This window comes from Physella acuta, unplaced genomic scaffold (assembly GCF_028476545.2).
Source record: "Physella acuta isolate Inbredline_101_S28 unplaced genomic scaffold, ASM2847654v3 ptg001669l, whole genome shotgun sequence".
In the NCBI taxonomy this organism is placed as follows: Eukaryota; Metazoa; Mollusca; class Gastropoda; family Physidae; genus Physella; species Physella acuta.
The window spans coordinates 143289-169496 of record NW_026733182.1 but is presented as its reverse complement, the minus strand read 5'-3'; the positions used below and the strand labels follow the sequence as shown (position 1 = coordinate 169496).

The 26208-nt window shown below is 33.9% G+C and overlaps 1 protein-coding gene across 1 annotated transcript; it reads right to left on the bottom strand.

Annotated features, from left to right (window-relative positions):
* Positions 1-12496: 12496 nt before the first annotated feature.
* Positions 12497-17316, bottom strand: LOC131929748 (ankycorbin-like). The gene is made up of 3 exons (XM_059286096.1): positions 16576-17316; positions 14348-14764; positions 12497-12691 (listed from the first exon to the last, which is right to left on the bottom strand). Exons 1-3 carry the CDS (start codon positions 17314-17316, stop codon positions 12497-12499), a joined length of 1353 nt encoding a protein of 450 aa, XP_059142079.1.
* Between the last annotated feature and the right edge of the window lie 8892 nt (positions 17317-26208).

Sequence of the window (26208 nt, the reverse complement as noted above, 5' to 3'; positions counted from 1 at the left end):
CTTATGACGCCTACTTATTGAGATAGTCATGTTTGTTATGAATAGAAATAGTCTGTTATTGTTTTCCTCATTGTATCAAGATAAAAAACCAGCGTAGATTAGTAAACATTGTTAAATTTTTACTTCGCTAATTTTGTCAGCACCTACGAAATTCTTTATAGTTTCCCAATGCTCGTTTATGCTTTTTTCAAACACTATTTTAAAACACTATTGTTTCTTTTAATTCTAACTTCATAGTAGTTGATTACTTCTTTAGTTTTGTGTCGTCAATTGTTTATCTGGATTTAGAAAATATATTTTTAAAAAGTAATAACTTTTAAACAATATGTAGTTGGTGTTTCTTATATAAAAATGTGCGCTTGTTAAAATATAAAGTCGTTCTTATATCATATATTTAAGGTTACTTTGTTTTACTAAATCTAGACATGTGTATATTTCTCAATTCACTCATCCTGCAACATAATTTTAAATATAGACACTGATCCCGCTCCGATTAAAAGGATTAACTTGGTGAATAAACACGTACTTTTGTTTTGTCAATAGCGAACACTTGAGCGCTAAGCATTAGATCTACGTCCTTATCAAATTAACAATTTCAGGATAGGTAACTTTTTTACAGCGCAGCAGCTTTCTCGTTTGACTGGGGCGTTTACAGGTCAAGGGTTTTATTTTTATAAAGCAAGACACATTAATATAGATAATGCAGATAGTACTCAATTTAATGGTTACACATTTGAAATAATATTTTGAATACGAAAGGTCAATGTCATTTTGTTGTTCATTGAGTTGTACGTTATCACTTTAATGTGTAGGGACTTAAACTTTATACTTAGCACAGAATAGAGGTGATTATCTTGTCTTTGAAACGTTAGTGATTACCCCCCCCCCCCCTCCCTCGCCCATGATGTTACTGTTAATCTTGGATTGCTCAGGAAGTTTATTTAAAATCAAATCGTTGCTGTTTCATTGTTAGGTGCTAGAATTAAACACATTGTCAATCAACCCCATTTTACTCAGTGATACAATACTGCATAACTAACTCGAGCACAGAATGGTAAGGATAATGGAGTAGAATTTGGTAAAACACAATGAATTATTGACGTCCCTTAGTTTATCTTTATAAACCTTAAACTATAGTCTGTTGTATTTTGTATAAAAACGTTAATAACTGTGCAATTCTGTAGCATAGCTACTATTGGGAGACAAGTGACACATTATATTGTAGTTAGGACTTAATAATTAGGGGATATTAAAAGACAAGGAAAGGTAAGAAAAGGCAATTTTCATTCAGTTATACTTTGGTAGTCGTTCACAATTCCTGTCATCCTAAACGTCACTATTCATGTGCACTCATGTGGAGCATAGAAACACTACCACAGTTCTCCATCGTACTCACTTTTGGTCGATTCCTCTAAGTTTAGTCCTCGACATTCCGGCCTCTTCTGCTTCACTGACTACTGTTCTTTTCCAGGTCTGTTATGACCTACCTACTTTACTCTTTCGTTGGAGATTTCAAAGTAGAGCCTGTCTGATGATGTTGCTAGTTGGTTTAGACAAGGTGTTGCTAATCCATCCCCATTTGAGCTAAATAATCATATAGTCGTATTTAAGTTTAGTCATCGTTTAAGTCGTCCTGTTTAGTTAAGTTATCGTCAAGTTCATGTACTTATGTGTAATAAAGAGCGATGAAACATCTACGGGTTTTGTTTTACTCGATTCATGATACTTTATCTTGTGTAGTCGAACCTGTTTCTCAACACTCACTATGTAGCAATAGTAATGTCACAAATTTTACAGCCACCAGGTTTTTTTCATCGTAACAATAATATACTTTAAAAGATGAAAATTCAAAGACAAAACCAATTAGAAATAATACGTAATTTAAAATATAAAAAACAATATGTTATCAAGTCAATTATTACGAAATATTGAGCTTCGCTTACACTATAGAAACAATGGGGTAGCCGATGTCGGGATTAATGAAACTGCGGGCGATATCTTCAATGAAAAAAAACAACATCGGACTAAATAAATGTGTTCTAGACAAAATAAACAGAAATCAGAATGTTTAAAATACATTTAAAAATTTTAGCTTGTGGCTGCCCATTGTAATGAACATAGTAATTTTTTTAAACAAAAAATAATGGAAAATTAAAATGTTTACTCACCAAAAGTAGATAGCATACTAGTGATTGTAATCACAGTAAATACTTTTGTAACACAAATAATCTAGTGAAAATGTAATTAAAATAGTTACATTTTATTTTTACTTATGTAGATGTGAAGGTACAAGATAAGTCCACCTTGAAATAACCTTCACTATAGCGCAATCTTACCTAAATATTTCTTTACAGCGATCTTGCTGCTGATATATGTAATCGATTTAGTTCTATTCAAGAAACCAGGAAGTTTCTATTAAACATATAATGACTTCAAAAAATTCTTTGGCAGAAAAAAAAATCAATACATTTAAAGTAAAATCTTAAAGCTTAGGAGTAAAAGCTAACGTCCACCACCTCCGCTCCCCCTAACGCCACGGCATTTAATAAATGTACTACAGCTTTTTTTTTTACTTTCTAGTAAACAGAGTATAGAGGAACTATTGTAATCATGATTATTACTTCTTGCTTTATTATAAGAAACAGAAAGAATGCATTGTAATCGTGCAAAAATTCTAAATAGAGATTGTGACAAACTTTGACGTTTTACGTCATTCCCGAAAGGAAAAACTTGGCTATGCTATTTTTTATTTCTGTATAAACTTTTGAGCAATTTCCAATAATGGAAGTGGTACATACTCTTAAAAGCGATGAAAAGCTTAGAGCGCCGTTTAAGATAGACGAACTTTCAAATATACGTAGTAAATTGTATGCGCAGTATTCTTTCAACTTTTACACAATTTTAGTTAACCGAATGTGGCTCTTATGTTCTATGTGAAACTTTAATTTGAGTAATGTTTCAGTTAGATAAAACTATATAATTATAGGATCTTTTACTTTAATCATTTTTAATATTTAATTACCGGAAATGTTATTTTACTCTATTTTGGGTTACTAAAATAACAATAACTTAAGTACCTTTACTTTTAGGTGAACAAAAGTTATACATATGTATACGATTTTATCATCTTGAATCTTTCAAATTTTGAATGATTTTCGAAAACTTATAGCAGCACTTTACGGTATTTCCGATTTCTCAAAAAAAAAAACATTTTTTTTACTGGAACAATTTGCTTCAAATTTTTCTAGTATGTAAAGATTCAATGTCAATGAACTGAAACATAAAATGTGATTCAATTAGATGTTTAACGTTTTACAAAAGTAAAATCAATGTTTCTTTTATAAAGTTACTAATTTTTCACGCGATTATACCCATGTTATTTACCTTTTATTGCCTTCTTTTTACTTTCTCGTCTACGACATTTAGGAAGTGTTGTAATCGTGCTACAAATAGAAGTTGAGATTTTTTTACATATCTCGATGTTTTACACCTCCTTGAGTCGGAAAAACTTAGTTTTGTAATTTGTCCGTATATCTGTGTGAGCGGTTGTGTGTATGTGTGCGTGTGTGTCTGTCTGAACATGATAACTTGAGTACAGTTACAGCTAGGTTGATGCAAGTTTAGATATAAGTATTATTTCAAATGTGTAGTTTTGTATCATATTTTCGGCCTTTTCCAGTAGCCAGAAGTAGAATTTATTCTACTGTTGTTTTTTCAAACCCTATAACTTGATAAACAATTGTGATAACTAAATGAAATTCGACGTATAAGTAAACGATATATGTTACTGTCAAATTTTAGGCAATTTCCGTTTACAGGAATTAGTACTTTACGCTAAATCCGATTTCTCAATTCTTTTTTTCTACTATATTTTTTAATAAGTTAAATATTTTAAAAATTGATTAAAAATCATGTCTATATTCCGGGTTGCCATTCCTCTTAGTAGGCCTATAAGAGTATACAAGAAAGTTTAGGGGAGATTACTCTCGCTTTAATTATAATGTCCCATAGTGATTAACAATGGCTCAATCTGGTGATCTCTATCCTTCAATTTTTTTCTTTATTAAAGTACAACATATTTAAAAAACGAATAATAAAATGTGAAAACTGCAGTGTAGGCTCACGCCTTAGTTGTCATTATTTCTTTTATTTACAAACACTACAACATCACATAGAAACGTATTTCACAGTCATTATAAAATTACACAAATTTATCTCACAATCACTATAACAACACACATAAAATTAGTTTCACAATCACTATAATATCACTTACAAATGTATTTCACAATCACTTTGGCATTACTTACAAATGTATTTCAGAATATCTATGAAGCCAGGCTTCGATTTGTTATTATTGTTATAGGCTACTATTGCCAGTTTGGCTTCAACGTTTTTAACCTTTATACAAATGGGATTATTGTTTATCAATAGATTCTGCAAGCTAAGTTACAAGATGAGGTGTTAATGTTACATGAAAGATTGTGTGTCTTACGTTTCTAACAGATAAGATAAGATTAACCGATCAACCTTCTGACGACATAAACGACTTGAATACTGTGTCCCCACGCTTTAGGTAGGTGCCCTAAAATAAATCGATACATGACACCGCGTTATCAATTTCAAATACAAATCCACCAGTTAGGAGATTGGAATTCAGGACATACAAATAAGGGCGTATAAAAATAGCGTCTGCTCCCCCCCCCCCCACCCGACACCCCCCCCCCTCCTCATACCAACTATACATGCTTAAAGTTCTAGATTTTTCGGTAAAATTACAATTATACTAGGCACAAATAGGCAATGATTAACATGTAACATAAAACCTGTTTCGTTTCCTCAGTATAAATTACATCCGTGCAAAATATAGCCAGTTTGTTTAACAGTAATATAGAAAACAAAGTATAGATTTTGTTACTTCGTGCTAAACAGTGTACTAAAACGTTATTAAAAACTTGCTTCATCGGTCTTTCTGTTGTCTTCATATATCGAAACGTGCGAGTGAAATTTCGAACACTTCTAACTGACCGATTCGTTTCAAAGTTGGCAAATGGATCAAGACTTAGAAACAAAAATGCAATATATGACATCACTTTCTAATTTTCTGAAATTATTATGTTGTTTACTATTGTACGCGGATTATCATGTTGATTTGGTGCGCAATAGTTTTTAACCATGCAACTATATTGTATTAAATTTTTGAAGTACTGTGTTAATTGCAAGCTTTTATTTAATAATGCACTAAAAACAGAGAAATAAATGATTTTTTTTAAAATAAATAATAATACATTACTATTTAAATAACTGCAAAGAAAAGCGTAGGTCGCTTCTTAAACTTTATTAAATGTAATCAATAATTAATAAAATTACCCACGCTTTTCTTTACAGTTATTTAAATAGTTGTGTTGTTATATATTTTTCTCCTTTTTAATGCATTATTACATCAAATCTTGCAATTTAAACGTTTTTATACATTTTTCTATAGATTTAATTTTACAATAATACGTGACGTATTTGGCCCCCCCCCCCCCCCTTTCTTCAAAAAAGTATACCCCCCCTGCGAACGAAATGGAATTTATTTAGAAAATATATACTTTTACCTGTGTTCGCCCCCCCCCCCCCCCCCACACCCCGAAAATATCAAGTACCACCCCCCCCCCCCCCCCGCAGAAAAAAAGTCTGAAAGAAACACTGATGTAGGCTCTGCATGTTAAATGATTGGACAAATGTATAATGCGCTGGTTGAAAAATAATAGTGACATTAATACACATATACGTTAAAGAAGTAAAGGCTTCCAGTGTCAGTCGACCATAAACATAGATAGCCAATGTAGAAACTAAACCAATGTACACGTGTTCATTAAACTTGTACCAAATAGAAAATTGATCAAAAAACTAGACAGCATCCATTTACCTTGATGATTGTGTTTCATCATAGTAGTGGAGCAAGGGACAATACTCATCTCATATAAAATTAACTAACAAATATGATTTTCTATAAACAAGTAGGCTATAGGTAAAATCAATGAAATATCATTATGTCAATATTTTAGCATATAAACATATAACAAAATATATATTTGTTTAACGATTTGTCATAAATACCGCCCCAGTTTAGATGCTATGTGTGGATACGGTTTCTTAAGAGAATTTTCAAACTCTGGAAACGTCCGTCTTGGTCCTGCATGGAGAATTATATCCAGCAGAGCGCGGGTCCGATCGTTAGGTGTTTGTAAGGATGTAACTGACAGTCTGTCCGGGTACGATCGTTAGGTGTTTGTAAGGATGTAACTGACCGTCTGTCCGGGTCCGATCGTTAGGTGTTTGTAAGGATGTAACTGACAGTCTGTCATCTTGACTGATGATATTTTTAGAAAACAGAACATCTGTTAAATACTTGGCCTCTATCTTTTCGATCAAGGAAGCGAACTCTCGTCGTAGTGCCAGCTGAAGAGGAGATCCTCCATAGAAAATGGAAATAAATTGGCCACACACTCAGGAAGCCTGTATCCAGCATAACAAGACAGGCCCTACCTGGAATGCACAAGGCAAAAATAAAAAGAGGTAGACTAATAAAGACACGGAGACCTGACCTAGAAGAAGACACCAAGAAGATTTGACTAGCCCAGGAGTGAGATACATTAAAAGCTGTTGTCAGCGGCCTATGCCCCAGGAGGGGCGACAGGCAAACCTAACCTAACCTAACCTAACCTAACCTAACCTAACCTAACCTAACCTAACCTAACCTAACCTAACCTAACCTAACCTAACCTAACCCAACCTAACCTTAAGCTGCCAAATTTATGTACGACTTATGGCTTTAACAAAAACAAAAATATGAATTAATAGTTCTTTAGATTTGATTTTTATTTGTTGTTGATTCGTGTAAAAATGCATCTACAGTTTTAATACTGATTTAACTGTTTTCTACCTTGATTAAAACATATACTCTTAAGAAATAGTGACCGGCAAAACCGCTTTCCAGCTTTTCCTAGATGGGGGCGCTTTTTCGAGACTAAGCTCGGGAGAATTTAAATTAAATTGGTGAGTCGATAAACGTTAACACTTATAACAGAAACCAATTGTATTAAAGCGTATTGTACGATTGTTTAACCGTAAAATATGTTAGTGAATTTTATCAAGATGGTGCAGGGGTGGGGGTGCTTTTTCGCTAAATAAAATCACAAAATTACACTGGATTGATGAGTAAACTTTATCACTTAGAAAAGAAACTAATTGTACTAGAGCGCATTCTAAGATTATGTAACACTAGCAGTGTTTCTTCCAGACTTTTTTTTCCGGGGGGGGGGGGGGGGGCACTTGAAATTTTCGGGGGGCGGTAGACTTTCTTCGGGGGGGGGGGGACAATGTTAAAAGTATATATTTTCTATATAAATTATATAAATTTCATTTCGTTCGGGGGGGGGGGGGAGGGGCGGTAAAAGATGCCTGGAAGAAACTCTGAACACTGTTTTATTCTAAACACGGCATATGACGTCATTAGCTAATGTATAAACATTAGTGACGTCACTGTTTCATGCATTCTTTTTCACAACTATAAACGCTTTTCCTGTTGCATAATTAAAACTGTTTTTCTACATTCGAATACGCCTTTAGTTTTTATTTTTCTTCTTTAAATAAAATGTCGGTTATACATTTAAAACATCTACCATATTTTTTTCAACAAAAGTCCGTATCTAGTTCTCTATATATCGCTGAAGATTCTGATGTGATGTCCGGCGAAAATATTTTGCGGACAGAGAGAGAGAGAGAGATAGAGAGAGAGAGAAGTGCGTACATGGGCTATTATATATTAGGATTTTTAAAAAGCGTTACGATAAAACCCGCCCTACAAACTCTGTCCAAGAAGGTCGGGAGGTGTGTGTACTAAATTAAATAAACCATGTAAAGCATACAAGCTTAAATAGTTTATTTACTGCTATATAATTAACCGCATGTTTAGGCGACATTATTTTACACACACTCGACCCCTGTAAACACAAATTGTGTTATACTAAGTCATATTTCTGTCAACCTCCACCTTCACAATTTTCATAAACCTCCACACTTTTTAATTGAACACTAAGTTGAGAAAACAACTCCGTTGGACGTTGTCAAAAGATTTGAACATTTTAGCATTCATAAATTCATAACCCAACAGTTATTTCTCTTGTAAAAATCTTACACATCTGTTTTGACTTGATCGATCTAAATAAACAGTATGACTTAATCTCTAGCTTTTTGCTGTCTAGAAATGAACGTCGCGTTTTTACTTTTTAACACTGTCCCAATACGTAGCACTGTGCTGTCGTATACTGTATTATACTGACGTCAGGTCCGTGTAGAGAAGAAAATCAATATTGAACCAATGAACATTATCAGGAGCAAGTCAAGCGTATTAAATGATTTTAGGCCTAGACACTGCTAAAAGGCTAACACATTCAGAGCTTAAACCACAAAATGGAATTTAAAGGGTAGTCTCCATAGAAGAAAAGTCTTACTAATAGAGTATAATCTTACAAAATTTAAAGTAACTATATTGAATTATGTTTAAATTCGAACACATTTAATTAAATCTCGAATGACTATCACACTGACAGATATCAGCAAGAGTAGCTTTTACTTCAATTTATAGACTTGAATTATTGTTTTTACTCTAATAAGTCTCAAATTCGGAGATTAGAGACTGCAGTACTTCCCCGTGTTAAAACAGCTTTCTAAAACGCGATTTAACGTCTAAAATTCGTTTACTAACATTGCTTTTTTATAATGCAAACGTGTGACGTCGCACTATCTGACCCCCCCCCCCACTCCTCCTTAACACACACCGTCACAAAAAATACGGACCCCCCTCCCCCCAACGAGTGTGATGTCATTTATGGTCGACCGCTTAGGTAAATTAAGGTGGCTGGGCATAGCGTTAACCAAACCATCCCCTTATACTTCATTTACTCTATTGATCATTACTGTCTATTATTGTTAGATTACAATTTGTGCTACCACTTTGAAGCTTTCACTAAATGTGTGAACACCTTTAAAGTCTACCTAAACAACACAATCCTCCATGAAGGTATCCAACAATAGCTAGGTGCCGGCATTCTCTAATTTTTTTAATCGAGTTATAGAAATCAATAAGAAACGTATAACTCATGATGAAAACGGTATCCAATTGGCAATTATCTTTTTTTTTGTTTTTGCTTATCAAGCTTTTAAAAGAATTTTAAATCAATGGGGTTTTTATTTCGTTAAGCTTTTATGATAATGTGCTCATATTAAATGTTGACTATCTTCTCAAATTTCGGCTTTTATTAAAAGATGTTAAGATCTTATAAAAACTGTATTCTGTAAAGTGACTTCCTATGATCTAAATATTTAAATGTTTATAACTTTTATATATGTCGCAGTCAAGCAGCTATCTCAGCGAAGCCAATCAAAACGATTTAGGTTTATTAAATTTTATAGAAAACAAGTCAAATTTGTCAATACTGAAATACTGCAGCTCTGTAAGAAGCGTTAGGGGTCTTTTAATAAGTTGTAGGAGGTTAAAAAGCGTCTGTGCATCTCTTTCTATAATCTTTATCCAAGGAACTTATAATCAGTTCGTATTGGAGCACTAATTTTAAAACGCAATTGCCCCTCAGTGTTTGAAGTACATTTTTTGCACATTAACCTGAAAGTGCAACAAATCAAGTTTTTTTGTGTGTTACTAATCAAGTGGCAATTTCTATCGACTTACGCATACACACGCATATATTTTTAATTATTCAAAACAGAAATTGACCCTTTTCTTTCGGAGTTTTATGTTCTCTAACTTATTTAAACACATAAAATGTCTTGATAAAAAAGAAAACGAATACACTTTGTTTTATAAACTTTATGTTAAACAAAATACAATTTGATGCATACATTTTTACCTAAGAACTATTTAATTTCCTCTATAAGAGTCGTCCATAAATTAAATTTTGTTACAAAACTAGGGCAAGCGAGAAGTAAATACAGGGAGAGGGGGAATGTATGGATATGGATGTGGGAGGACTTTTGTAGCGCTGACTATGAACGGAACGTAGACGGGTGAATCTGTTGCTTTTCTTTTGTTATGTCTTTGTTTATTCTTAGTTAAGTCACACAAATTCAACTCTTATAATTCTCAGGACTCTATTATTCCTGCCCATAAAAAACACTGGCTCTTTTTATCAAAATGAATCCTAATTAGAACTAGATAACCGACACATGAAAACTACAACTGGCCAGCAAATCGGTTATACTAAACAAAGATTTTCCCATGACTGTCTAATCCCTTATGTTGTCTGATGATGTGACATCTGATCACCTGACTTTTTCGTGATCTCTGATTGGTTGGTGCGTTGATCTAAAACGTCTACAACAACTTTTAATGTTGGCCTGGTGTCGTGTTACGTTGTGTAATCATAAAGTGTGAGGGGGAGGGGCTCCTAAACGTCCCCCACCCTCATAATAAGATTATAATATGTGTACGTAAATGGTTTCATGTAGACTTATTCATATAACGCATACATAAAAGCTGCACGCATGTTAAAAATGAGAGGGTAACTCTACATCGCTGGATTTCACTTACCGCTTGCGGTTCTGGTCCGTATTAACCAAGATATCTGAGGGATGACTGTATATATATATGTATGTATATATATATATATATATATATATATATATATATATATATATATATATATATATATATATATACCGAGAGCAAAATTAACGTTAATGGAGGAGTGGTTACAGTTTGATAGGACTTTGTGAAGTTAGTTCATGTAGGTGAATGGAAGAAGATTTGCATTTTCGTCTTTGTGTAAAGATAGGCGTGTCTGGGTTAAAATAGGCTAAGTAATGTGACGTCAATCACGAGGCACTTATCAAGTAAAATAGACATGAAGTAATAATTTAAATTTAAAACTGTTAATATAAATGTTAAACTACTACTTTTTTTCAAAGGAAGCAATATAACAATAATCTTACTAAATTACGAATTAATTACTCTTATCTTATAAATTTACAATTTAGTTTTATGAATCTTACAAAACAATATAGATTTAGAATAGCTTAAATATATGGGCAATAATTACATCTTTTGAAATTCTTTTTCAGAGCATAACAGTATTATAACAGTATTTGATATTTTAGTGTTTAAAAAAGAAGACGTTACATACTGTACACTGGAGTACTGATTATCCCATAAAACCGAATTCAACGTATTTAACTACAAACTATAAACATCAAGGTAATAAAGTGCAAAATATACAATTACAGTAAGATATAATACAATTTATGTAATAAAGGCATACAGTAAATAAATTACTAAAAAATCTACTTTTGTTAAAATTAAAAACATTTGAATTAAATACCGGCTAAAGTAATTTCTGTTAATAGCCATGTAACAAAAACATTATTTAAAAAAAGAAAAGTTTACATTATATTTTTAGCAAATTGATAAAAATCAGCTTTACCAAAACTTTTTAAAAAGAATTTTAAAATTTGAATGTAAAATAAATTTGAAATGAATGTTGTTACGTCCGGGTTTGATTGTGTTGTAGGTTGTTTGTGACTGCATGGTAGGTTGGTAGAACTTACGACCACTAACCCAAAGGTTTAGTGTTCGGATCCCGGGTTTTGGTTTGTAGGAAATCCCATATTCCACACACCTTAAGTCAGTGAAAGTAAATACAATTGGTCGTGAAGGCAACCATCTCAGTTTACATAAACTGGTGAACTCTACTTCATTTGTCCTATGGATCGGAAATCTAACAGAGGACGTGTAGTTTCTGCGTATAAAATGTAACATCACAAAGAAAAATATAATTAAAGTTTGATATTATATAATTCTAGTTATTAATATAGTTATTAATCACACACAAAAAATATTTTATTTTAAAAATTTGTTCGAATGTCAACAATTTAGTAAGTTAAATTGTGCTTATACGCTTTCTAGATACAAAATGGCCAAAATCCCACCGTATCATAGTATGGAAATATTAAAGTAAAAAATTGTGTAAAACACGAGCGAAAAAAAATTCTACAATTCAACATCATCAGATAAAAAATATGCATTAAGATAGACCTATCTTAAAAAGTAATGGTAACAAAATGTGCTAAGATTGAACCACATTAAACTAAATAGTATTGCTTAACAATATTTTGACTTATGTATCTGAACCAGCTTCATCATATACTTACATTTTTACTGAAAATCTACCACCTCCCATATGGGCAGGACACATCAGCTCATCAAATAGAACGAGCTCATTAACCCTGAATATACGCTTATTAAAACAGCATCCTAATTAAGAGAAACATCGTATCCCATTAGTAGATTACGCAGAATTGACCCAATAACTACAAGAACCAGTATTGTTACATAACAAACAAAGAAAAAACTAAAAGTTATGACAAGATAATATTCAAATATACATTTTAACAATATAGAAAGTTGTACTTTTAATTTTATTATTATTCACTATTTTTATCTATATATTTCATCGTCATACTTGTGTAACCTATCCACCACCTGTGGATAATCTTTCCTTAGAGAATTTATAAACTCGGGAAACGCCCGTCTGGGTCCCGCACGAAGAATCAAATTAAGCAGAGCTTCGGTCCGCTCTGTACGTGTTGGTTTTGAATTCACTTGCTGCATATCATCTTCAGAGATTATGTTCTTAGAAAACAGAAAACCAGTTAAAAACTTCTCATCAATTTCATCAACTAAATAAGTGTAGTTTTGTTGAAGGATTTTGTAGTGTCTCTCTTGTAGTCGACCACGTATCGGTGTCGTTTGGTCTGTGAAGTTACAGAATAAATGGAAAGATAAAGTTTAGTGAATTTGTTTATAATGGATTTGTACTATTCTCTGGATGACGTGTTCGTAGATAAATGCTACATTCTTGTGTGACGTCTGATAATATTATAATTTATCGAATTGTATTTGAGCCAAACAAAGTGTATATTATATCCATGTAATTTTCATAATAATATCAGAATAGATAACTATAGTAAATTTGCATTTTAACAACCTATCAAAGATAATACTGCTTTAACTACACACACCAAAATCTATAATTGTAAAAGAACAACCAAACACAACAAAAACAACCCATTTTAACTAAGGTAAGCAGATTACTTCTTGTATTAGGATTAGACAATGTAACCACAGATCACATGTTTTAGTTACTACTTGTTATAAGATAAATGTATCAAAAACAAAGACCGAAATGTGTATCAAATCAAATTAACCGAGGGCTTTACCACGACAAGTTGCTTAAAATAATGATTTTTAAAAAATCAAATAAAAATACTTTCTAAAGCTTAAACTTTCTACTTTCTTACACTCAGTAGGCAACAATCTGTCTGAGTCCCTTACTCTAGCTCAGTTGAGTGCTGCCTTTTGTTGGATAAAGTAAAGACAGCAGGACACTTTATTGTTTTTTTTTTTTGAGAGTATACTCTATTATGCATTTTAGACAATATTCTTAAAATTATAATAAATGTCCGTAATAGCCAAATAAACTACTAAACAATCGAATACCATTACCTTTAATTCCTTGAGATTTTGATGTGGTAGGATATTTCTTTGTATCTTCAGTTTTTACCTAAATAGCCGAAAAGTTAACTAATTACTTATTAGGTTGGACGAGGTATTAGTTATTAGTATACAGTTGATCAGCAGTCATTAATTAAAAATAAAAGTCATGAATAGCGAGCGATAAGCGAAGTGTCTACTGATATGAAATATTATTTCTAAAGATAATTAAAAATTTTGTTCTAGAGAGGTAGGCCTATTATGTCTCAACTACAAAAAAGTAAATTATTCGTGGTTTCATCACGTATGATGTAGCAATAAAATCGCCCTTAGCTTTTTTTTTTTTTTCCCAAAATGTTTACAAATCAAAATTTTTAAAATAATTAAACTTCAAAACAAACATTATTAATTAATTGAGTTTGTAATGTACATAGATAATCGTTAAAGAATGCAGCCGACTATCAATCTTTGTAATCCTATCCATTTTAAAACAACTTAGAGAACACATCATGAAGCCAGCCTTACTTTATAACTGTATGAATTTGTTAGAATGGTTTATTTAATTGATATTTATTTAAAATCTTGACACATTTTTTTTTTAGTTTTAGCAATATTCTATTTAACTGGATTCATCCGTCGTCCATGAAGCAGGACTTGCGAGCAAAAGTTCGATAAATTCTACAACACCGATTTTTCAATACGGCACGTGGGTCAAGATCTAACGGCAATGCATTGTGACAAAAATTTGAATTATGATAGGCTGCAAAGCTGATAATTACGCATTCATATACATACCTTGATAATGAGAGCTAGTATTACTATATAAGAAAGATTTTTTTTTGCTTTAATAGGAGATTCGCAGATTGGGCAATCGTCAACATCAAAACCACAGTTGCTACAAGTCAGATGACCACAAGGTTCAAATTTTGTATCCACTTCTACATTATAGCAGTTTCTACACCGTAGCAGCTCCTTCACCTCTGTATTGCCCTTCTTTAATTGAGTTGAGACCAGGGGGTCACCAGATAAGGACGCGCTGGGCCTACTGAAGTTGTCTTTTAGTATGGACTCAATCAGGGCTTCTGCACTCTCAAACGTTGTGCCTTTATCTTCCAGCCTTTTCTGTAGAGTTTTCTTGACCAGGTCTTCTGATATGTCAAGGCCAATCACCTGCTTGACTATGTCATCTTCTTTTGACGGTTGGGATTTTACCTGGGAGTATTAAGAATAGTATTAATGTTAGTAAATTGTTACTTATATATATATATATATATATATATATATATATATATATATATATATATATATATATATATATATATATATATATATATATATATATATATCCGTGTGTGTATGCACGTAAAGATTGTGTTGAACTTATTGACACACCGTTACGTGTAAGTTTGGTTTAAGCTGTTTCTCAGAATAACCTTATCGTGTATTAGCAGGCTAGTTTAAGAGGAAAATCTCTTAACAAAGTGGGCTATTAAAATTCGATTCAACAAGATAACTATAACCATCTAAATAATCGAGTCTTAAGTGTCTGAAAACTGACCTAGACTAACCGCAGGCTTATTTAAACTATACACTTTTTAAAGGTCTTGAATTAGATCGACCACTTGCAGATGCGACTCGAAGTTGATATTTTCTGTAAGCACCTAGATTAATACCAGGAGAGGGAAAGTAGAAACCAGCGATTTTCTGTTTAGTGATTTGGCTGATGTTTGTTATATTTGTGATATTGAGGAATGACGGGTGATATGTAGATTAATGTTTAGAATGACATGATGCTGCTGTTTTTTTAGCGTAGCTTTAAGTAATGCTCTTTATTTTCTCTTAAAATATTTCCAAACACTTGGGCGTCAAATGTAACGCTCACTCAGTGGGAATGCTTTTTACCCACTGAGGTGTTGTGGTTAAAAGTGGTGACCCTGAGATTTAGGACTAATTGAAGCGACGCTGTTGTCCGCTAATCGACTTTATTCAACAGTTGATGTAGAACAACATTAGTAAACGACGATTAGAGATGAATAATGAAACAAAACAAAAAGAAACAAAAGAAAAGAACTGTAGCCCTAAAACAAATGTAAACAAAAAGTTACATCAATGATAATACCACGTGTTGGCTACAAACATACACGCGTGCAATAAAATATGTTGCGGCCAGTACACAGTACTGCCAACAAGTACAGATAAGTAGTACAATCTGTGGCGTAGGCAGGGGGGGTTAGGGGGGTCATAACCCCCATAGACCCCTCGGTATATATATAAAATATGAGGGGGGGGGGGTGTAAATTGAAAGTTTGAGGGGGGGTGCAAATCGAATTTTTGTGGGGGGGGGGGGTGTGCAAATCGAAAGTTTGACGGGGGATGCAAATGAGACGATCCTGGCTACGCCACTGACTACAATAATAAATACTTAAATAAATACTCAACCTAACTAGTGTGCAACATGCAGCACTAGCAGGAATACACAAATAAGTATTCTAACAATAAACATAATTTATATAACCACATTACCTTCATTAGGTCTACATTGTTATGTCTACCACTAGGTACCGTCACACTCCGTGTCCATAGACAGCAGTCTTGGGTCTGACTGACACGGCTAGGCACGAACTACCCATAATCCCATGTCACAGTAGAGCATGCAAACAAACTACATCAACAGGTTTGCGATCCCACAGGGGCCGTAACCCAATGAGTTAAAACTTTATTCCTTCACCCCCCTTGCCTGGTAACCACATGTGTTACATGTATATATATATATATATATATATATATATGTATGTATGTATGTATGTATGTTGTTTATTACACACACACACACACACACATATATATATATATATATATATATATATATATATATATATATATATATATATATATATAATGTTGTTTATTACTAAAATTTAACACTAGTTTGTTAGATTTTTCGCATAAGACACTAAGAAACAATATCTTTGATTAAAGGTATAAGTAGACTATAGCTATTTCAATCTCTATAATCTACTTACCAAACACTTAACACGATCCACGTGTTGTTTAGTTTCAACAATGACATTTGTGTTGTGCAAGGAGCTCAAAAACTCAACAATATCTTTGAAGCCATATTTTGACGCTATAGCTAATGCATTGTTTCCATCTTTATTCACGGCTAGAACATCACATCCAGATTTCACTAAGAGCTCAACTGCTCGCTTAGCTCCCTTTCCGGCAGCGTACATCAACGCACTCCATCCATTTTTGTCAATAAAGTTAACATCAGCTCCAGATTTTATCAAATAACCAGAGATTTTGTCAGCTAGAAATCTGGCATAAGACTGATTTTTAATAAAACAATCAAAATTGTAGAAATTATATGTACAGTTTAAACCGTAGATTAAAGCATTCTTTCCATCTTTATCTACAGCATTAACATCACTTCCCTTATTAATTAACAAATCTACAGTTTTATCATTTCCATTCTCAGAAGCGTACATTAATGCATTTTTTCCATCTTTATCTACAACTTTAATATCACTTCCCTTATTAATTAACAACTCTACTGTTTTAGTATTTCTACTCCCAGAAGCGTACATTAATGCATTCCTTCCATCTTTATCTACAGCTTTAATATCATATCCCTTATTAATGAACTCATCCACTTTTTCATAAGCTCCACACAGAGAAGCCCACATTAATGCATTCATTCCATTCTTATCTACAGCTTTAAGATCACCGACTAGATAATTAAATAAATTTACAGGTTCATCCATTCCCCTTGAAGAAGCTAACTTTAAAGTATTTAGTTTTATTCACTGCATTAAAATGTCTTTAATTTTTTTTTGTCTCCGCAGTAAGAAGCATTAAGTAATACATCTACATCTTTACCATTTAAATCAGTCATAATATAATATTTTTAGTTTATTAAAGTCTACACCTAAACGATTCAATTTATTCTGTGTTTTAATATGTATGAATAGTATTAACAGCTTTATCGTTATTAACCATTTAAAAAGTTATTTCTATTTCTTTGTGCTTATGACGCCTACTTATTGAGATTGTCATTTTCGTTATGAACAGAAATAGTCTTTTATTGTTCTTCTCATTGTATCAAGAAAAAAAAAGAAAAAAAAACAGCATAGTTCAGCAAACATTGTCTAATTTTTACTTAGCAAATATTGTCAACAACGGAAATTTAACTTTAAGTGCTTTGTTGAACCGACAATTTAGTTATTGACAAATGTCAACATGCACAAAATTAATTATAGTTCCCCAATGCTTTGCTATGCTTTTTTTCCCAAACACAATTGTAAAACACTATTGTTTTCTTTATATCCGACTTCATCGTATTATCATCAGATGATTGGTTGTTTGGTGCCGTCACTTGTTTATCTGGATTTAGAAAATATATGAATTATATGTAATAACTTCTAAACAATATGTAGTTGGTGTTTCTAATCTAAACATTTTTGCTTGTCAAAATATAAAACCGTTCTCATATCACATGTTTAAGGTTACTTTATTTTACTAAATTTTGACGTGCCTATATCATCTCTAAAATCAATCATCCTGCAACATAATTTTAAACAATGATCCCGCTCCCATCGAAATGATTAGCTGTTTGAATTGATGCGGATGTTTGTTTTATCGATTGAGAATCGTTAAGCGGTAATCATTAGGCCTACATCATCATCCAATACAATTTCAGGATAGATAACTTTTTCACAAGGCAGCAGATTTCTGGTTTGAAAGAATAGGTTCGTAAAGAGAACCAATTGTTTATCTTTATTAACTTTACCTTGAAGTCTGTTGTATTTTGTACAAAAATTTCAATAACCATGCACTTCTGGAGCTTAGTTACCGTTGGGAGACAAGTGACATATTGTAGTTAGAACTTACAAATTAAGGGATATACAAAATCAGGGAAAGGTTAGAAGAGACATTAAATTATCATTCAGTTATACTTTGGTTCTTTCAGTTATCCTATCATCCCAATCATCATCATTTATATGCAACCCCCCCCCCCCCCCGTGGGGCATACAAACACTACCACAGCTCTTTATCGTACCCAATACATGTTCGTTCCACGATATTCCGGCCTTTTCTGCTTCAATGCTTCACTGACTACTGTTCTTTTCAATGTCTGTTATGGCCTAACTACTTTAATCTTTCCTTAGGGATTCCAAACTAGTGCATGTCTTGTAACATTGCCATCTGGTTTACGCATTGTGTAGCTAATCAATCCCCATTTACGCTAAATAATCATGTAGTCGTCTCTAAGTTTAGTCATCGTTCAAGTCGTTTTGTTTAGTTTAGTTATTGTTAAGTTCATGTACAAAGGAAAACAGAACGCATACAAACACAAACGCAAACTAAAACAAAAACGTAAACAAACTCAAGCGAAAACACAAACACAATGCAAACGCATACGCAAACACAAATACAAACATTAAAGAAAACACAACGCAGAGAAACGCAAATACAAACTCAAATAGAGACGCAAAAAAGGAAACGCAACCTCAAGCAAAATCGCAAACACAACGCAAACGCAAACACAAATACAAACACAAAAGAAAACACAAACGCTATCAAACGCAAACACAACGCAGACGTAAACGTAAACGCAAACGCAATCGCAAACATTACATGCAAAGGCAAACACAATTACAAACACAAAAGAAAATACAAACGCATATAAACTAAAACACAAAATACAAAACGCAAACTAAATTTCAAATACAAACGCAAAAGCAAATACTTTATCAAATTACGCTTTCCCGTAGGTCTTCGCACAGAGAACGCCTTTCCCACACTCTTTAATTTAACCACCATTTTAAAAAACACCGAAAAAAAATAATTTTAAGAAGTTATAGAAATAAAAAACAAAATAATACTCTGCACTGACTAATCAGAAAATAATATCAATAATATTAATATTAATCTATTATAAGTATGAGCCCTAACATAATAATCACTGCGGTAGGATGAAAAAAAAAGAATTATTTAAATAGCAATATTTAGCGAGAGTTGAACTTTGCCGAGTATCTAAAAAATTTAAGTCGTTAAATAAATAAATCCTATTCCATTAGCTATAATAAGACAATTCGATGCAAGTAAAATGCACGGCATGTGTTGATGTTTACTTTTATGGTTCTAGAATCTATAGCGATGATGGAAGGAATGACTGACACACTACTTGGCCGCTTATATTATAGACTAGCTTATACCAGTGCTTCACTACGGTTTGGATATGGGGTTCTGAGGATTGGGGCGGATATTCCTTGGTGGCGATAGCCCTTTGATAGATATTCACGAAAATTAAGCTTCGGTTAACAAAAATAAAAAGGCACAACGCGCCCAAGTACGTCCGCCCAGATTTTCCTCCTCCATTAGACCCACGGCGTAATTTTAACCGCCAGCAAACAACATGCTTACCCGGGCATCCGCGCCCGGCATCCCCATGCGCGACCGCACTCTTCCACCTCTATGAACGAAGACAAAGTGGCTATACCGATATCGGAATGACGGAAGTGCGAGAAAGTGCGAATCGACACTGGCGGCTTATTTTCCCACGTTTTCTTTAACTTGCTTTCTCTGTGTGTTTGTCTTTCCAATCCAATCTTGCGATCAAAATTTATGGCACTTCCCAGTTAGCTAGCGCGCTGAAATTTTCAGGGAAGCTTTCTTTTGGATGACCATTGAATATTCAATTGTTATTATTACTAAATTGATCAATGGAAACATTTTATTGAGCATTTTAGACCGCTATATAATCTATATATATAATTCTCCTCTGCGTACCTCGCGCGCAGTGAAGCGAACGATCCCACTTCGCCACAGGCTTAGGGACAGATAATTTAGTTTGAACCGAGTTTAAAATTACACGAGGTAGGCCAGTTTGGGGGAGACGATATGGTCGAGTGGTTGGGCACACGATTGCTATCCCACTCGACACGGGTTCAAATCTATGTGTTCTAGTCAGTAACGTATTCACACAACGTGTTTTTTACGAGTTGTCTTTTTACGAGTTGTCTTTTTACGAGTTGTCTTTTTACGAGTTGTCTTTTTACGAGTTGTCTTCGTTTACCCAAAAAAAGTGAAAAGATAAAATCGATAGCAAGATTTTAATGCAAACAAACAAAGACTAAAAAGTAGAAAATAATAATCATTAAAAAAGTTTAAAAAAACCCACGTTTTCTGATTGAACTAAAAAGTAGAAAATAAACGCTATACATCACAATAATGCAAGCGATCACTCTACTATAAGCGATCAAAAACGTGGGGCGCCGTGATTTTCTTACAGTTTCTAATACTGTTGACTCTCTACAAGCTCCCTAATAAAAGTCAATAGTATTATCTAATCAATTAGTAATATAACTTTTACTTCGGCGCCCCACGTTTTTGATCGCTTATAGTAGAGTGATCGCTTGCATTATTGTGATGTATAGCGTTTATTTTCTACTTTTTAGTTCAATCAGAAAACGTGGGTTTTTTAAAACTTTTTTAATGATTATTATTATAGACTAGCTGCAAGCCAGTGCTGCGCCACGGTGAATCTTTTTAAAATGTACCAACTTGGGAACAGAACAAAACTAAACACAAACGCTTATAACCGCGCTTCGCTACGGTGTAAATATGGATATTACCTCAGAGTTTACCGCGATTCGCGCGGGTGCGGTTCCTCGCATTGGGGCAAATAATCCTTCAGCGCACCACGCTGCGCGGGTGTCGGTATCCGCGGAGTTTACCTGAATTGGGGCGGATATTTCCCTGCATTGGGGCGGATATTTCTTCAGCGCTGCGCGCGGGTCTCGGTAGCCCTTTGGTGCGATTATGGAAATTCACAAAATGTAAATTACGATAAAAAAAATGCAGCATACCCGTGTTTCGTCACGGTGAATCCTTTTTAAATGTACAAACTTGGGAACAGAACAAAACTAAACACAAACGCTTATACCAGTGCTTCGCTAAGGTGTGGATATGGATATTACCTCAGAGTTTACTGCGCTGCGCGCGAGTGCGGGTCTCCACATTGGGGCGAATATTACTTCAGCGCACGGCGCTGCGCGCGTATAACTTATACCTGTGCGTCACTATGGTTTAGATATGGATATTTCCTCAGAGTAACGCGTAAGGGTCCCCGAATTAAGGCAGATAATCCTTCAGCGCACCGCGCTGAGCGCGGGTGTTGGTATCGTTAGAGTTTACCGCGCTGCGCGCTTCGCTACGGTGTGGATATGTATATTGCCTTAGAGTTTACCGCGATTCGCGTATTGGGGCGGATATTCCTTCAGCGCACCGAGCTGCGCGTGGGTGTCGATATTTTTTGTTAAAAAATTTTTTAGCCGACGTTCTCACGAGACATCTCTCCTCCACGAACCCGCGTCATCATCTACACCGCCGCCGAACAACACGTTTACCCGGGCGTCCGCGCCCAGGGAAAGACTCCCACAGGGTTCCTAAATCTATAGCAATGACGGACTGACACACTGCCACCAGCGTTATATTATAGATTATAGATTATATTATGAATAGAGGAAAATTCAAAGACAAAACCAATTAGAAAAATACGTAATTTATAATCCTTAGAAACAATGTATTGTCAAATCGATTGTTAAGAAACATTGAGCTATAGAAACAGTGGGGTAGCCTATGTCTGGATCAATGAAACTGCGGACGATATCTTCAATTAAAGAAAATGTCGGACTAAAAAGTGTTCTAGACAAAATGAACAGTGAAAATGTTTAAAATACAGTAAAAATTTTTAGCTAGCGGACACTCATTGTAATTACCATTGCAATTTTTAAAACAATCAAAAAAGCAAATTAAAATGTTCACTCACCAAATGTAGATATCACGTTAGTGATTTTCATCACACAGCAACTACTATTGTGACATAAATAATCTATATAAAATGTAATTAAACCAGCTACATTTTATTTTTACTTATGTTGATGTGAGGGTACAAGATAAATCCACCTTGAAATAACCTTCACTATTGCGCAATCTTACCTGAATATTTCTTTACAGCGATCTTGCTGCTGATATATGTAATCGATCGGATTTTATTCAAGAAACCAGGAAGTTTCTCTTGAACTTATAATGATTTCAAAAAATTCTTTGGCAGAAAAAATAATCAATACATTTAAAAGTAAAAGTTTAAAGCCTAGTATTAAAAGCAAAGATCCTATCTCTCCGCTCCCCCTAACGCCACGGCATTTAATAAATGTATTACTAACTTTTGGAACAAGCACTAATAATGTTCTTTTTTTTCTAGTAAACAGAGTATAGAGGAACTATTGTAATCATGCTGATTACACCTCCTAACGTTATCATATACAAAACAGAAACAAAATATTGTAATTGTGCAAAAATTCTAAATAGAAATTTTGACAAACTTTGACGTTTTATGTCATTCCTTTGCGGAAAAACTTAATTTTGCAAATTTTTTAGTTCTGTATTAATATGTATCAAGTTTTGAGCGATTTCCAGTAACGGAAGTGGTAGATACTCTGCTTCCGGTTTTTTAAAAGTGATGAATAACTAGAACGCCGTTTAAGTTTGACGAAATTGCATATAGATCTACATGTATTGAATTGTATGCGCAGTATTCCTCAACTTTTAAACGATTTTCGTTAACCGAATGTGGCTCTTATTTTCTGTGTGAACACTTTAACTTGAGTACCGTGTCAACGGTAAAAGGGTACATTCTTACCGTAATAATAGAATGCTTATTAACCTGCAAAATATGTAAATTCAACCGGTAGAGGGGTCTTAGTCACTTCACTGTCGGGAAATAGAGTAAATATATTTTTAAGTTTGTATTCGACTGTCACGTGAACTATGTCACGTACAGGGTAAAGTTATAATGAAGTTTCAGCACCTGTGATAAAATAAATTACAAGTTACTTACAAAACACAAAGTTACTGCAAGAGTATAATTTAATTTATTATACTTTTAAAAGCTTATACATATGAAGCATACATATTTATATGGGTTACAACAATGCAGTTATTATAAAATGAGCCAAAATAATACAAAACCAAGCACAGGGGAGTAGGACCGACGGCCCTCAACTCCGCGTGCTAAGTCAGTAAGAGAGTCAGAAGAGAGAGAGAGAATTTTTTGGGTTGCACCCCCTTTTATGCATTAAAATTAGCTGTGTGTCACGTGGACAATCTAGCCAACTAGAGAAGAGCCTGTGAGGTGGACGAAAGAGAAGGGGTGGGGGGGGGGGGCGTGGAGTAATAGCGCAGGTAGGGGCTATTGGAGTAACAAATAATTATCATTAATAAACCGGGAGTGTTCTCCCCTAAACTTTCTCGAATATTCTTATATAAAATAACAGGGGATGGGAACTCGGGCTATAGACATGATTTTTAATCCATTTTAAATACTTAAAGTTTTAAAAATAGAATAAAATCTCGTAGACAAATTAATTGCACACCAAGTGAACGCCAAATAAAAAAGCGCATAATGGTGCGCAATATTATTATTACTTTTAAAATTTACATTAGGTTTTTGAGAAATCGGAAGTAGCGTAAAGTACTACTTCCAGTCAACGGAAATGACTCAAAATTTAATAGAAGGGAGAGAATTAGATCTTTTACTTACATGTGAAATTTCATTTATCTATCTGAAATAGTACTCAAGTTATGGGCTTTTGAAAAATTCAAAGTAGGAAAAGTACCACTTCCGGTTATCGGAAATCGCTCAAAAGTTGATACTGATCTACGATTTTGATAAAATACTTATATATGAAATTTCATCCACCTAGCTGTAACGGTTCTCAAGTTATCGTGTTTACACACGGACAGACAGACAGACACACAGACACACAGACAGACACACAGACATACGGACAAGATTGCAAAATTATGTTTTTCCGTATCAGTGAGGTGTGAAACGTCGAGATTTGTAAAAATCTCGATTTTTTTTTTTGCACGATTACAAGATTAAAAGTTTTTTATGGGTCATTGTTAAAATATGATGTAAAAGTTCTATTACTATTGATTAGATAATACTATTGACTTTTATTAGGGAGCTTGTAGAGAGTCAACAGTATTAGAAACTGTAAGAAAATCACGGCGCCCCACGTTTTTCATCGCTTATAGTAGAGTGATCGCTTGCATTATTGTGATGTATAGCATTTATTTTCTACTTTTTAGTTCAATCAGAAAACGTGGGTTTTTAAAAACTTTTTTAATGATAATTATTTTCTACTTTTTAGTCTTTGTCTGTTTGTTTGCATTAAAATCTTGCTATCGATTTTATCTTTATACATTCACTTTTGTTTTGGGTAAACAAAGACAACTCGTAAAAAACACGTTGTGTGAATACGTTACTGACTAGAACACATAGATTTGAACCCGTGTCGAGTGGGATAGCAATCGTGTGCCCAACCACTCGACCATATCGTCTCCCCCATACTGGCCACCAGTTGTTACGTTCCGGTTGTTTGTACACAAACACCGCGTGAACACTACTCAGTAAGGAAAAAGAGGGAGAGTACCGAACCTTTTTTTCATCAAATTACAATTACTGGGTTATGTCCCTTTTCCCCCACGTTTTTTTTGTACAAATATATAGGGGTATAAAATGATCAATAAAATGTTTCCATGGATCAATTTAGTAATAATAACAATTGAATATTCTATTGTCATCCGAAACAAAGCTTCCCTTAAAATTTCAGCGCGCTAGCTAACTGGGAAATGCCCGAAATTTCGATCGCAAGATTTGATTGGAGAACCAAACAAACAAACAAACAAGCAAACAAACAAACAAACAAACAGACGCGAAAGCAAGTTAAAGAAAACGTGGGAAAATTAGGTAGGCTTAAACGGTTTTACAGTCACATACCGTTTCAGTTAGATAAAAACTATATAAATAATTCTCTTCACGAGGATCATGCGAAGCACCAAGTAAACGCACGCGGTTACTCCCCCGCTCTCTAGGCATCCCCTCTCTCTAGGCATATAGATACCACCCACACCTACACCATTCTGGTGAGCTAAGGTTCACCCCAAATGTTTGCAATTGTAGAACCGGGTCGATTTAGTAACGGCTTTTAGGGGCGGGCAGATAATTTAGATTTTAAACGATTTGAAACTAATGAGAATTAAGAAGTTTTGCTTGATCTTTTTATTTCCGTCTGCAAACTGTCGTCACGGTCGGCTGCTTTCACGGGGACGGGGAATGTCGAATTCACTTACTATGAAATACTAAAAAGTAGAAATCAAAACAACTAAACAGCGGCGTATGCTTAAGGCGCGGGTCAGTATTCATTAAATAAATGTGTGTGATATTTATTTAGTATAGGTAGGGGCATCTTTTAGAGTACTTTTGCCCAGATAATTCTTATGCAATATAGGGGCATTTTTTGAGGTAATATGCCCTCATATGTTACAGTAATTTTCAAGGACATCCGTAAAGTAATCCGTTTTTATTTTTATACACTGTAAGGGCCTCTTTAAAGTATATATTCGTGTACTAATTAAGTTATATGCTAAGAGCATCCAGTAATATGCATACTTCACTTTAAAATACATTTTAAAGGCATCCATCGAGTAAGTATACTCATCTTCATTTAGTATACTGTAACGGCATCTTGAAAGTAATTATACTTATATTCATAGGAGAGAATTTGCGCTATGTGTAGAGCTGT

Bases quoted from the DNA above. Each gene is read 5' to 3' on its own strand.
- LOC131929748 (XM_059286096.1), bottom strand. From the start codon at position 17,316: ATGGATGAACCTGTAAATTTATTTAATTATCTAGTCGGTGATCTTAAA. The intron at 14,765-16,575 runs GTAAGTAGATTA...TAATACTCCCAG, and splicing joins TGGATCGTGTTAAGTGTTTG to GTAAAATCCCAACCGTCAAA. The intron at 12,692-14,347 runs GTATGTATATGA...CTGTTTTCTAAG, and splicing joins TACTAGCTCTCATTATCAAG to AACATAATCTCTGAAGATGA.